The sequence below is a fragment of the Terrapene carolina genome, unplaced genomic scaffold, assembly GCF_002925995.2.
Source record: "Terrapene carolina triunguis isolate 2854851 unplaced genomic scaffold, T_m_triunguis-2.0 Scaffold583, whole genome shotgun sequence".
Lineage (NCBI taxonomy): Eukaryota > Metazoa > Chordata > Testudines > Emydidae > Terrapene > Terrapene triunguis.
Window position 1 is genome coordinate 1,203,932 of NW_020664934.1, and position 14,911 is coordinate 1,218,842.

The following is a 14,911-nucleotide window of genomic DNA, read 5'->3' on the forward strand; positions in this document are numbered from 1 at the left end:
CCTTGCAATTTTACTGTGAGCGGCACAATATTTGGTGGCTATGTTAGCATCTCAGTTATGGAATCCGATTATTTCCTGACAATTGCAGCATTCATTTTTTAAAAAGGTAAATTTCTGGCCCTCTTGGCTGCAGAGAAGTGCTTGAAAGCACCATACATGTACCAGCACCAGAACGCAAACAAAAAGAAACCCAACTGATTTTTTAAGCCAATCTCATGATTTTAGGGCCTTGACTAATTTTTATTAACACATTACTGAGTTTTGAACCTTTAGGCTGCACTCAGGTCACATTTCCAAGCTTTTCTCTTCAACAGAGGGCTAGAAACTTATTTAAAAACACTGAAAGCTGAAATTCCCACGCAATCATGGTACCCCAGTTGCTGCGGGCTTTAAGAAACACAACAAATATAGAGAGACTCCAATTTGGCAATGCCGGGAAGTGATTTCAGAGCACACCAAAATCTTCCTTGTTTGCCCACTTCACTAGGGTCGGACTACAACTCCCAGAATCCCTTAGCAGTGTCGGAGGAGGAGGAAGGGAATTCCTCCCAGGCAGCAATGGCTGAAGAGGTGGAGAGGAAGCCGGTGCTTGAGATGGTGAGTGTCTGGGAGGCCAGGGCTCCCTGGGTTTCCCGGTCCTGCTATGCTCCCTGGCTGGATGCTAAGAGCACTAGGGAGGCAGGCTGGGATGCTCAGGCTTGTGGCAGAAGAGCCACGTGGTGACCCACTGTTTCCCGTATGCAGCCCCCAGGCCACAGGGTGTGCTGTTCCCAAATCCCTCAGCTTCCGTGGACCTGGGACTGCATTCTTGGGTGGCCCTGTTTTCTGCCTAGCTCGATCTTTATCTGGCTCCCATGGCTGGAATATCTGAGAGCTCACCTACGTTCCTGGATTCGGAGAGAAAAGGCGCGTTGTCTCTGTTCTGCAGATGGGGGCTGGGTCTGAGGCACTGGGGTGAGTGATGATTGCCCCAGGGAGCCTGCGGCAGAACTGGGACTTACACCCAGATCTGTGCTAAAATGCTGTTTTATTTGTGTGTCCCCCGCCTCCATACCCCAGTACTGCCACCCCCAACCCTTCAAACATAATGAGTTGAGCTCCTCCCCGAAATCATGAGATTTTAAAATCTAGTAAATGTGGGTTCTTTTTATTTTCTTTCTGGGTTTTGAGCCTTTTTTGAGGCTCATGTTTTCAAGCTTTCTCTACTGCCATGAGCACTAGAAACTTTACTTTTCTTTGGAAATGAAAACAGGTTCTCACAAAATCACGTGAATCTAGAAGTTGGGGCTTTAAGAAAAACACTTGTGATTCTAGACAGTTGGAAATGCTGTTCCCCCCTTCCCCACCTACTTAGTTGTCTCATCACCTGTTGTCTTTTCTTCTAGCCTGTAAGGCACAGATCCCCAAAGCTATTTAGGCACCTAACTCCCATTGATTTCCCATTGGGAATTAGGTGCCTAAATCCCTTTGATGAGCAGGGCCCAGATTGTCAGTCACACTATATTTGTACAGTACGTAGCACAATGGATCCCAGCTTGGTCAAAGCTAGGCACTACTGCAATTTAAATGTTCAGTAGTAATAAGATTTCAAGTCTCCTTAAGTGTAAGGCCACACTTCTGGTTTTGCTAGGACCTTTTGCCTCCACAGCCCACCGCTCTGTTAAAAATTAGCTAAATGTGCCCTGCAACTGAGGCCAGAAACCAAGTGTATCCTTCAGAAGAAGATAAGATGTGGCATAGCTACAGAGCAGTAGAGGAGCCACCAACCTGTTACTGATCTTCAGCCAATCCCATTCAGAGTTTTCATCTCTCTACATTCAGCTTGAGCCTCCATTACAATTAATGCTGCAAACTTCCTCTGTATAATGTAGTTCTAAATATTGGCTGTTGGTAACAGCAGATGTGTTGTTTATAATTAAGAACATTTTATGCTTGATTTGCAGTGTGGTTTGGAGCAAGGGAGTCAAGAAGGATGTTAATAAATTGGAGTCAAGTATCAGGGGGTAGCCGTGTTAATCTGTATCTACAAAAACAACAAGGAGTCTGGTGGCACCTTAAAGACTAACAGATTTATTTGGGCATAAGCTTTCGTGGGTAAAAACCTCACTTCTTCAGATGTATAGCATCTGTTAATAAATTGGAGAGCGTTCAGCGAAGAGCCATGTGAATGATTAAAGGATTAGAAAATCTGCCTTACAATGATAGACACAAGGTGCTTGATCTTAACAAAGAGAAGGTTATTTAATAATGGGCTCTCCCATCTATCCAAGGGTAGATCTACACTTAAAACGCTGAAGCAGCACAGCTGCACCAATGCAGTTGTGCCACTGTAGCGCTTCAGTGAAGACACTACTATCTGACAGGAGACTTTCTCCCACCAGCGTAGTTAAGCCACCTCTGTAAGAGGCAGTAGCTAGCTATGTTGACAGGAGAAGCCCTCCTGTTGACATAGTGCTGTCTGCACCAGGGGTTAAGTCAGCATAACTGCATTGCTCTGGGGTGTGGATTTTTCACAACCCTGAGTGATGTAGTTACACTGATGCAAGTTTGTAGTGTAGACCTGGCCAGAGAAAGGTATAGCATGATATAATGGCTGGATGTTAAAAATAGACAATTTCAGACTGGAAATAAAGCATACATTTTTAACAGTGAGAATAATTAACCATTGGAACAACCAAGGGTTGTGATGGGTTCTTCATCACTGACAATTTTGATTGGATGTTTTTCGAAAAGCTCTGCTCTAGGGATTATTGTTGTGCAGTTCTCTGGCCTGGGTTATACAGGAGATGAGACTAGGTGATCACAACGGTCCCTTCTGGCCTTGGAATCTAGGAATCTAATGACACTGAAAAGAATGGGGAGTTTTGGCATTGATATCAGTGGGAGTTGGGACCAGGATTAGGAGCATAGGCCTTCATAGGGAGGGTTCAATTGACTGTAACCCAATACATTAAATTAAACGGTTCTATAAAAATGGGATATTGTGCCAGAACTGAAAGTTGTATGTGAAACCACAGCTGCATGGCATGTAGCATAGTATTTTATAATCAGTCTAGCCCAGCAGTGGAACAGCTGGGTGATTAGTTTGTTTAGCAGACAAAATCGTGTCCCTTGCATAGCAGTGAATTATTATGGGCTCAGTGTTTTCCTGCAAGGGTTAATCACACATCGGTGAAGAAATCTTTCTATCAGGGATTCACAGAAGTGGCAGGAGGTTCCCCATCTCCAAAAATCCATAGGTCCTTGATGAATGTATAGGTCATAGGAGAGCTGCTGGAGACAGCTGGCATTGGCACAGAAGTCACTCCCTTCTGCCATCTCCCTTAGGGGGGAGGGATAGCTCAGTGGTTTGAGCGTTGGCCTGCTAAACCCAGGGTTGTGAGTTCAATCCTTGAGGGGGCCATTTGGGGATTTACTTGGGGATTGATCCTGCTTTGAGCAGGGGGTTGGACTAGATGATCTCCTGAGGTCCCTTCCAACCCTAATAATCTATGATTCTACTCCATCTATCTATCTCCACAGCCCTGCTTCATGGCAGTGTGGCTTCTTCAGGAGTTGTGATGCCAGAGCTCCCCTGCTGCTCTCATTGTTTCACAGAACAGGCAGGGAACCAGGTCAGGCTGAACAGAGATATGGTCAGTATGAAGTTGTATACTGGGTGAGGCCCTGGATTGGTTTTATTTGGGGTTAGGTAGTGCTATGGCAAACAGCCATTATATGCCCCTTCACTTGCCCTCTCTTGAGATACAGAGCTTGAATCCAGTGGATCATCTACATGGCAGGTGGGCTATGCAGTCTAAGGGAAGTCTGAGGAGGGATGGTGGTTAGGGCACCCGCCTAGGATTTGGGCAAACCAGGTTCAGTTCCCTGCTCTTTTACAGACTCCCTGTATAACCTTGGGCCAGTTGCTTAGTCTCTCTGGACCACAATTCCCCATCTGTACAATAAGGATAATAGCACTGCCTTACTTCCCAGGGCGTTGGGAGCATAACTATATTAAAGACTGTAAGGTGCTCAGATGCTGCAGTGAGAGGTCTGTATAATGTCTGAGATAGATAGAAGGGGTAAGTACTAGGGCTGTCAAGTGATTAAAAAAATTAATTGCGATTAATTGCGTGATTAAAAAAATTAATAGAATACGGTTTATTTAAATATTTTTGGATGTTTTCTACATTTTCAAATATATTGATTTCAATTACAACACAGAGTACAAAGTGTACAGTCCTCCCTTTATATTTATTTTGTATTACAAGTATTTGCACTGTAAAAAAACAAAAGAAAAAAGGTATTTTTCAATTTGCCTAATACAAGTACTGTAGTGCAATTGCTTTATCATGGAAGTTGAACTTACAAATGTAGAATTATGTACAAAACAAACTGCATTCAAAAATAAAACAATGTAAAATTTTAGAAGCTGCAAGTCCACTCAGTCATACTTCTTGTTCAGCCAATCGCTAAGACGAACAAGTTTGTTTACATTTGCAGGAGATAATGTTTCTTGTTTACAATGTCACCTGAAAGTGAGAACAGGCGTTCACATGGCACTGTTGTAGCCAGCATTGCAAGATATTTACGTGCAGATGCACTAGTGATTCATATGTCCCTTCATGCTTCAACCACCATTCCAGGGGACATGGCTCTGTGCTGATGACGGGTTCTGCTCGATAACAATCCAAAACAATATGGACCGATGAATGTTCATTTTCATTATCTGAGTCAGATGCCACCAGCAGAAGGTTGTTTTTGGTTTTGGTGGTTCAGGTTCTGTAGTTTCCGCATCAGAGTGTTACTCTTTTAAGACTTCTGTTTAGCATATCTGGCACGTAAATACCTTGCAATGCCGGCTACAAAAGTGCCAAGCAAATGCCTGTTCTCACTTTCTGGTAACATTGTAAATAAGAGGGCAGCGTTATCTCCTGTAAATGTAAACAAACTTATTTGTCTGCTTGTGATTGGCTGAAAAAGAAGTAGGATTGAGTGGACTTGTAGGCTCTGAAGTTTTACATTGTTTTGTTTTTGAGCGCAGTTATTTAACAAAAAAATGTACATTTGTAAGTTGCATTTTCACGACAGAGATTGCACTACAGTACTTGTATGAGGTGAATTGAAAAATACTGTTTCTTTTGTTTATCATTTTTACAGTGTAGATATTTGTAATAAAAATATACACTTTGATTGCAGTTACACAGAATGCAATATATATATGAAAATGTACAAAAATCAAATCTTTAATAAATTTCAATTGGTATTTTATTGTCTAACAGTGCAATTAAAACTGCTATTAATTTCAATTAATTTTTTTAATTGCGAATAATTTTTTTTTATTTAATCGCATGCATTAACTGTGATTAATCGACAGCCCTAGTAAGTACTGATTCTGTAGTGGGCTTCCCTCCTCCCCAGGCAGCAGTGTGGGATGTTTGCACAGAGAATTCTTGAACCTAGGAACATAGCTGTTTTAGGGTGTTTGTCACAAGGTAGTGGAGGATGTTTTTGAGTTCAGAGTTCACCCCTGATCTTTAGAGAAACATCAGTAGCTCTATCTAATGCTTGTCAGCACCACAGGATGTGATGCCACTTTATTTTGTATAATATATTTCATGGAGCTAAATGACACAGGTATGAAGTTAAAACCCAAGCCAACAGCGGAGGGAGAGAGAAATTGAGAGGAGACAAAAGTGGCATTTTCAGAAATGGACATAAGAGCAGAATACGGACCCTGGACTTCAGAAAAGCAGACTTTGACTCCCTCAGGGAACTGATGGGCAGGATCCCCTGGGAGAATAACATGAGGGGGAAAGGAGTCCAGGAGAGCAGGCTGTATTTTAAAGAATCCTTATTGAGGTTGCAGGAACAAACCATCCCGATGTGTAGAAAGAATAGTAAATATGGCAGGCGACCAGCTTGGCTTAACAGTGAAATCCTTGCTGATCTTAAACACAAAAAAGAAGCTTACAAGAAGTGGAAGATTGGACAAATGACCAGGGAGGAGTATAAAAATATTGCTCAGGCATGCAGGAGTGAAATCAGGAAGGCCAAATCACACTTGGAGTTGCAGCTAGCAAGTGATGTTAAGAGTAACAAGAAGGGTTTCTTCAGGTATATTAGCAACAAGAAGAAAGTCAAGGAAAGTGTGGGCCCCTTACTGAATGAGGGAGGCAGCCTAGTGACAGAGGATGTAGAAAAAGCTAATGTACTCAATGCTTTTTTTGCCTCTGTCTTCACGAACAAGGTCAGCTCCCAGACTACTGCACTGGGCAGCACAACATGGGGAGGAGGTTACCAGCCCTCTGTGGAGAAAGAAGTGGTTCAGGACTATTTAGAAAAGCTGGATGAGCACAAAGCCATGGGGCCGGATGCGCTGCATCCGAGGGTGTAAAGGAGTTGGCGGATGTGATTGCAGAGCCATTGGACATTATCTCTGAAAACTCATGGCGATCGGGGGAGGTCCCGGATGACTGGAAAAAGGCTAATGTAGTGCCCATCTTTAAAAAAGGGAAGACGGAGGATCCGGGGAACTACAGGCCAGTCAGCCTCACCTCAGTACCTGGAAAAATCATGGAGCAGGTCCTCAAGGAATCAATTCTGAAGCACTTCGAGGAGAGGAAAGTGATCAGGAACAGTCAGCATAGATTCACCGAGGGCAAGTCATGCCTGACTAACCTAATTGCCTTCTATGATGAGATAACTGGGTCTGTGGATGAGGGGAAAGCAGTTGATGTGTTATTCCCTGACTTTAGCAAAGCTTTTGATACGCTCTCCCACAGTATTCTTGCCAGCAAGTTAAAGAAGTATGGGCTGGATGAATGGACTATAAGGTGGATAGAAAGCTGGGTCGGTCCTGGGGCCGGTTTTGTTCAATATCTTCATTAATGATCTGGAGGATGGCGTGGACTGCACTCTCAGCAAGTTTGCAGATGACACTAAACTGGGAGGAGTGGTAGATACGCTGGAGAGTAGGGATAGGATACAGAAGGACCTAGACAAATTAGAGGATTGGGCCAAAAGAAACCTGATGAGGTTCAACAAGGACAAGTGCAGAGTCCCGCACTTAGGACGGAAGAATCCCATGCACTGCTACAGACTAGGGACCAAGTGGCTAGGCAGCAGTGCTGCAGAAAAGAACCTAGGGGTTACAGTGGACAAGAAGCTGGATATGAGTCAACAGTGTGCCCTTGTTGTCAAGAAGGCTAACGGCATTTTGGGCTGTATAAGTAGGGGCATTGCCAGCAGATCGCGGGACATGATCATTCCCCTGTATTTGGCATTGGTGAGGCCTCATCTGGAGTACTGTGTCCAGTTTTGGGCCCCACACTACAAGAAGAATGTGGAAAAATTGGAAAGAGTCCAGTGGAGGGCAACAAAAATGATTAGGGGGCTGGAGCACTTGACTTATGAGGATGATTGCCCCAAATACTTGAACTGTTTTACTGTCTCCAGCTCTAGTCCACTGACAGTGATATGTGAGCTGATCCCATCACATTTGTTTGTCATCAGCTTAGACAGCCCAGATTCAACAGAGGAGGATGACTTTCCAATACTACGTGAAGAAGTGGAGACGGCTGTGAAATCACTCAAGAATGGAAAGGCTACAGGTATTGACAACATCCCAGCCGAATTGATGAAATTCAGAGGAGAAATAGTGTAATAGATGTACTCACCAAGATCTGCAAGAGTAGTGGCCTCCACGTGGACACAGTCACTCTGCCAAAGAAAGGCAACCTGCAATTGTGTCAAAATTATCGGACCATAAGTTTAATTAGCCATCCCAGCAAAGTGATGTTGAAAGTCATATTGAACAGATTGAAGCCACAAACTGAGAATATCATTGCTGAAGAACAGGCTGGCTTTCGTGCTGGAAGAAGTACCACAGAACAGATTTTCAACCTTCATGTTCTATGTGAGAAGTACTTACAACACCAGCAGGACATCTACCAATCTTTGTTGACTTCAAGAAGGTATTTGACAGAGTATGGCACTTCCGAAGCTCTCTGGGCAACTATGAAGAAGTACAATGTTGGTTGTAAGTTTATTCTTACCATTAAACAACTGTATGCCAAGGCCAGCAGTGCAGTTCTTATCAATGGCACAATAGGAGAGTGGTTTCATACCAAGGCTGCCTTCTTTCTCCCACACTGTTCAACATCTACTTGGAGCGCGTAATGACTGATTCTCTAGAAGATCACATATGCACAGTCAGCATTGGGGGGCGAACAATCTGAAATCTTTGGTTTGCTGATGACATTGATGGCCTGGCAGGCAGCGAAGATGAACTTGCCAACCTTGTGAAATGATTGGATGAAACCTCCACAAAATATGACATGGAAATCAGTGCAGAGAAAACCAAGCTGATGATTTAAAAATTACCTGCTTACAAAATTAGACATAAAAATACAAAAGTGTCACAGCACACTTGTTACTGAAAAATTGCTGACTTTCTCATTTATACCATATAATTATAAAATGAATCAATTGGAATATAAATATTGTACTTACATTTCAGCGTATAGTATATAGAGCAGTATAAACAAGTCATTGTCTGTATGAAATTTCAGTTTGTACTGACTTTGCTAGTGTTTTTTATGTAGCCTGTTGTAAAAGTTAAAAGTCCGGTAAGCGGCGCAGCAGGGCCCGGGGCTAAGGCAGGCTCCCTGGCTCTGCGCGGTCCCAGAAGTGGCCGCCAGCTCTCCTGCTGCCATAGCTACTGCTGCTCATTGTTGATGGGAGAGGTCTCTCCCATCAGCATAACGTGGCTACATGAGCGCTCTGACAGTGGCACGGCTGTATTGGTGCAGCTGTGCTGCTGTACGCTTGTAAGTGTAGACTTGGCCTGACTCCTCACAACAAACTTTCTCCTTTAGGAAGCTTTTCCTGCTGTCTCACCTCATTGCTTATTTCTTTTTATTTCATCCCATTATTCCTAGATATTCTCCTTTTTCTCCCCACAATGGATCCCAGCTGGTATCCCTACGACTCCTCCAGCAGCAATAGATGCTGGGACTATTTCCCCCCTCTCTTGAGTGGAAAAAAGCAGAGTCTTGTTACACTCTAGGTGCCAGTTTCCACAGACTCACAGTTATTTAATCTTTTTATTACTGACCTTGGCACAAAAACTGGGAATGTACTAATAAAGTTTGCGGATGACACGAAGCTGGGAGGTATTGCCAATACAGAGAAGAACCGGGATATCATACAGGAAGATCTGGATGACCTTGTAAACTGGAGTAATAGTAATAGGATGAAATTTAATAGTGAAAAGTGCAAGGTCATGCATTTAGGGATTAATAACAAGAATTCTTGTTATAAACTGGGGACACATCAATTGGAAGTAACAGAGGAGGAGAAGGACCTCGGAGTATTTGTTGATCACAGGATGACTATGAGCCGCCAATGTGATATGGCTGTGAAAAAAGCTAATGCGGTCTTGGGATGCATCAGGCGAGGTATTTCCAGTAGAGATAAGGAGGTGTTAGTACCATTATACAAGGCACTGGTTAGATCTCATCTGGAATATTGTGTGCAGTTCTGGTCTCCCATGTTTAAGAAGGATGAATTCAAACTGTAACAGGTACAGAGAAGGGCTACTAGGATGATCCGAGGAATGGAAAACCTGTCTTATGAAAGGAGACTCAAAGAGCTTGGCTTGTTTAACCCAACCAAAAGAAGGCTGAGGGGAGATATGATTGCTCTCTATAAATATATCAGAGGGATAAATATCAGGGAGTGAGAGGAATTATTTAAGCTTAGTACCAATATGGATACAAGAACAAATGGATATAAACTGGCCATCAGGAAGTTTAGACTTGAAATTAGACGAAGGTTTCTAACCATCAGAGGAGTGAAGTTCTGGAATAGCCTTCCAAGGGGAGCAGTGGAGGCAAAAGACATATCTGGCTTCAAGACTAAGCTTGATAAGTTTATGGAAGGGATACGATGGGATAGCCTAATTTTGGCAATTAATTGATCTTTGACTATTAGCAGTAAATATGCCCAATGGCTTGTGATGGGATGTTAGATGGGGTGGGATCTGAGTTACTACAGAGAATTCTTTCCTGGGTGTCTGGCTGGTGAGTCTTGCCCATATTTGGGGTTGGAAAGGAATTTTCCTCCAGGGCAGATTGGCAGAGGGCCTGGGGTTTTTTCGCCTTTCTTTGCAGCGTGGGGCACAGGTCACTTGCTGGAGGATTCTCTGCACCTTGAAGTCTTTAAACCACAAGTTGAGGACTTCAATAGCTAAGACATAGGGCAGGGGGTTGTTACAGGAGTGGGTGGGTGAGATTCTGTGGCCTGCATTATGCAGGAGGTCAGACTAGAAGATCATAATGGTCCCTTCTGACCTTAAAGTCTATGAGTCTATTGTTGGGTCTGGAATGTGACTCCCGGTTAATGTGATCCAAGAACGGCTTGGTATTAAAGGTCGTTGAGGGTGGGATCTTGTACTCATGGTCCCAAAATTCCCTTTGAAGGCTGGGACCTTTGGGTGTGCAAGGAATGGAAGGATCAGAACCTAAGATAACACTAACCCTTTGACTGTGCATATAATAATAATTCCCAGCTTTTCTATCGTGCAGTATATCTAGCCTTCATCTATCTGGCAGCCTAAAAATCCCTGGATTCTAAGAGGAAGGCTCTGGCTTTATATTTTTTTTCACTCCAGATTTATGTGGTAGGCCCATACTCCAGCTGTGGCATTTCTCCAAAAACAAGCTCTTGGTAAATCTCAACCGCTGTTTTCTAACACAATGATGAACATAGATGAACAGTGATGAACCTAGTTGTCCAGGTCTATGTTTACAGTCATACCATGGATGGGTGAACCTGTTGCTGACACCAGTCATCAGAAGTGAGTCATTTTTCTAGTGTAGGCCTGGCCTTAATTACTTCAGGAGGAGTTTAAATCATCTGGAGATATAACCATATTCTTGTGCTCCTCTTGCTTTCCTGTCTCTGGCAGGTCCAGGCAGATGGGACGGATGGAAACTGCGTCACATTTGTGTTACATGATGAGGACCACACATTTGGCAACTCTCTCCGTTACATGATCATGAAAAAGTAAGTGGAGTCCCTGTGATAACTGGTACCACCTCAGGGCTATGTTTGCTGTCCCCAGACTTTTGATCTAGCACCTCTGGTACTTCTGAAGCCGGATGAATATTGCAAATCTCCATACTTGGGTTCTTTAAACAAATGCACTTTGACTGCATCTCTGCCCCTTTGGGAACAAGTTTACAGTCAGGCCTGGAAGTGGAAACAGCCAGTGTTCAAGTGAGTATTAGAGAAACTTATTTTGAACTTGCAAACACAAATATTCGCACAGGGAGCCTGATTCGTATGCTCATGCAGTCAAAAGAATAGTATCTCACGACTTACATGACCCTATCCAAACTATCCAGTAGTGAATATTTATGAGGAACTTCTTGTCATGAGTTCCAGCTCTAGAAGTATTCCAGAAGGGGGTTTTTCATTTGATAATTTCAAAGGACAAATTGTGATAGTCTTGTAAGCTGCTCATGATAAATCACCATCAGCAAACCAGTGCTGTAACCTTTAGGCCATGCTTTCTTTCAGCTGCTAAAGCCAGGGCAACCACTTGACTGGTCTCAAGTTTGGGTCTGGGCAGGCGTGAAATCCATCCACAACATAGAAAAGGCAGGGGATGTTTATCTTGTTCCATACCCCACCCACTTTAGGATCCAGCCCACCCCACAGAGGCACACCTTTTCCTCTGCACGCCTCTCTCACAGAGCTGTGGGTAATGGAAAGTGATTGCTTTTGAAACATGTGGGACCAAGATGCATCGCAGGTCTGCTTGCTTCAGAGGCTTCCTAAACATGAGTGTCTCTGCAGTTGGCTTTCTGCTGATTCTGAGAGCCCACTTGTGCTTCCTGCTTCTGTCTCTCCTGTAGCTCTGAAGTGGAGTTTTGTGGTTACAGCATCACCCACCCATCTGAAAGCAAAATCAACTTCCGGATCCAGACCAGAGGTAGGAATGCAACTGGGCTTCCCTGGTCAGCTGTCCCTTGCCATGTCAGGCCCTGAAACCATGGATCTGCCAGCCTGTGAAGTCTTTCCCCCTCCCTCTGCGTGTCGTTGATTCCAGCATTCTACAGGGCATTTGCAATCACCATCCATGATCAGTGCAGCTTGAGTAGCAATGATAGAGCTGGTCTCCGTCATCCCCCACTGCAGAGCCCAGACGTGGCCTCTGTAGTAATCGGCAAGCCTGGGGAGTTGTGGTCCCAAAGCCTCACTCAGCCCTGGGCATCCCACCTGGCATCACCCCCTAGTTAGCTCCCGGGTGCCCCCTCCAAGTTAGAGCTTCACACAAAACTTGTTACATTACACACTAAACAACAGATCCAGTCTGTTACACAGCTCGATGGGCAGATATTGCTAATTCCTGGGGTGAATAGCACCGCAAGTGCTCTATGCAGCAGGGTGCCCTCCAGGTGCCATACTCTGTGTTCCCCTCATCCTATCCTGATGTCCACACCAAAGGGCAGCCTTCAGGACTCGCCTGGGACTGTATCTGCCATTGCAAGAGTATGAGGCTGATGAGCGGCTCCATTTCTATACCTATCTCACAATTTTCCCTCTGAATAGTTTGTAGAACCCAGCCAGAGCCTCTAACTTGGTTCCCAGCTCACAGGTCCGCTCTCCTATGGCCTTGAGTGTCGGTTGCGTAGAAGAGCAGAGCCACTGGAAATGGCCAAGTTGTGCTAGATGGCTTTTTAATTTTTTGAAGAATTTAGCAGTACTGCAAAGTGCTGGATTGCTGGTCCGGGAGAGCGGAGCCCTATGTCTGTCCACAGCACAAACTGCAGGGCAAGCTTCCCCTATGCTGTCCCCTGCCAAAGGGCTTCAGCCTGGACTTGGGGCTCTGAGACACCATTTCAAGCCTCCATTCCGTCCTTGTATGATCTTCTCAGACTGCTGATGGGAGTGGGAGGGAGCATGACGTGGATGCTGGCCTAAGATCCTCACCTCATCACAGGGGCTGCCAAAGAGGTGTATGATGGTTGGTCACCACTGAGCTGGGTTAGGAGGGGAAGGGCCCCATGTCCAATAGTGGAGCCAGCCACATTTTCTGTGAATGCTTCTCCTTTTCTGAAGGGGGGATCCTGGCCATTGAGCCATTCCGGAAAGGACTGACAGAACTGGTGGACGTCTGCCAGCACGTGCTTAGCAAGTTTGAGGTGAGGTAACTGCTTCATGGTAGAATGACTCTGGGCTCCTCCTCTCTGTGGTCTGTGAAGGAGAGAAATAGCTGGCTGCATTGATTGAATGACAGAGGCACTAACATGTCCATGGCTGCAGATGTTAACCGATCCCCCCCTCGCTCTTCTTGCAAGATCTGCACATATTTGGAGGCAGCCAGTTGTAGTAGTTAGAGAAGTGGAACTGGGAGTCAGCAGACTTGGGCTCTCTGACCAGCTCTGACACTGAATCGCTGTGTGACCTTGGGGAAGTCACTTCACCTCTGTGTGACTCGGTTTCCCCATCTCTAAAATGACACTTCGCCTGCCTCTAAAAGGGGGGTTCTGAGAAGCAAGCAGTGTTTGTAGAGTGCTTTGGGATCCTCAGATGAAAGTTGCTGTACAAGTTAAATGCAAAATATTGCTATTTCACCCTGTTAGTTACATTTTACTGCAGTGTAAAGTGAAGCGCAGAGAATGCACAAATCTGCATTCCACATCCAAGGGGTTTCCCCATCATCTTGGAAGAGGTGTTTTTTCTACCATACCGGGGGGATAGGATTTGGAAAGCCACCAGAGCCTCAGTAATCCTGTTTGTGGCAGAGAGCAGCTAGTGCATCATAGAGACAATTTGGTGTGGTAGGGGCGTAAGAATGCCAGTGTGAAGGGTGGCTTGGGTGTAAGTGGTGCATATGGAACCTGGATGCAGCAGGGCTACGAATATAAGTTTGGGATCAATCAGCAATAAGCTGGTGTAATAATCTGCTCCCCCCAACCCTAACGAATGTGGACCTGTGCTCTTTGAAGGAAGGGCCTGATGCAGTGGCAGTGACCTCAGTGGGGTCAAAAATGGGCCCTGAATTTGTTCTCTTTCAAACATGCTGCTGTAATCCGTAAAGAATCTGTGTCAATAGGCAGGCAGATCTCAGGGCTACTCCTGGGGGCGCTGCCTCACCTCCCTTACAGTGATCCAAGGCTGTGATCAGAAATAAAATGCAACCATTTCTCAGAGCACCTAAAGTTCATCAGTTTCCTTCCCCACCCTTCGGTCCTCCTAGACCCTCCAGCCTTTTCAAGCAGGAGCCTCAGCCACATTAAAATGTTGCACTTTTCTTGTCTTACTCTGCCTGGGACAGTATGTTCAGAACCAGAGAGCCTCTCAAAGCTCCTCAGGTGTGGGCATGGGCCTGGCTGTGTTTTAATTAATCAAACATACAGCATTGACATTGGTCATTTGATCTCATTTGCAGGCGAGCGTAAAGGAATACAAGGCCCAAAGAGAGGCGGAAATGGACTAGCCCCTGGAGCTGCTGGAGTACGGAATGGACATGTATATATTGTTCATTTATGTTTAATGCCCCTGTTGAAAGAGGTTTTATTTTTTTATGACAAACTTGAAGCAAACTGTGTAATTTCTCTAATAAATGCTGTAAGGTTCAGTCCTGCTTGCATTTCACTCCATTCAGACCTGCCACGGATCCAGAAAAAGAAAGGGGTTTCCTAAAATTTTCTCAGGTCAGCAGTCCCCACTACACTTCCATTCTCACCCTTAGAAATCTCCACAACCTCAAATTCACTTCAAGATCTGAGTCTGCACAAATCCCCCAGATCAAAGCACCTCCAACCCTCTGCAGTGTTTGAAATCTGATTTTTCAGCTTTCATCCCTTTTCTCTAAACTTCTTACATTTCCCCACTTCTTCCACTTTTGGGGAGC

The 14,911-nt window shown here is 44.7% G+C and overlaps 1 protein-coding gene across 1 annotated transcript; it reads left to right on the forward strand.

Moving 5' to 3' along the window:
- The first annotated feature begins 543 nt into the window (after positions 1 to 543).
- Positions 544 to 14,635, forward strand: LOC112112174 (DNA-directed RNA polymerases I and III subunit RPAC2-like). The gene is made up of 5 exons (XM_024207971.1): positions 544 to 597; positions 10,955 to 11,052; positions 11,907 to 11,983; positions 13,114 to 13,196; positions 14,447 to 14,635. The coding sequence occupies exons 1-5, from the start codon at positions 559 to 561 to the stop codon at positions 14,492 to 14,494; spliced, it is 345 nt and encodes a 114-aa protein (XP_024063739.1). The 5' UTR covers positions 544 to 558; the 3' UTR covers positions 14,495 to 14,635.
- The last annotated feature ends 276 nt before the right edge of the window (positions 14,636 to 14,911 follow it).

Excerpts from the sequence above, each read along its gene's own strand:
- LOC112112174 (XM_024207971.1), top strand. The coding sequence starts at position 559 with ATGGCTGAAGAGGTGGAGAGGAAGCCGGTGCTTGAGATG. Across the intron at positions 598-10,954 it reads GGAAGCCGGTGCTTGAGATG|GTCCAGGCAGATGGGACGGA; the intron begins GTGAGTGTCTGG and ends TGTCTCTGGCAG. Across the intron at positions 13,197-14,446 it reads ACGTGCTTAGCAAGTTTGAG|GCGAGCGTAAAGGAATACAA; the intron begins GTGAGGTAACTG and ends TCTCATTTGCAG.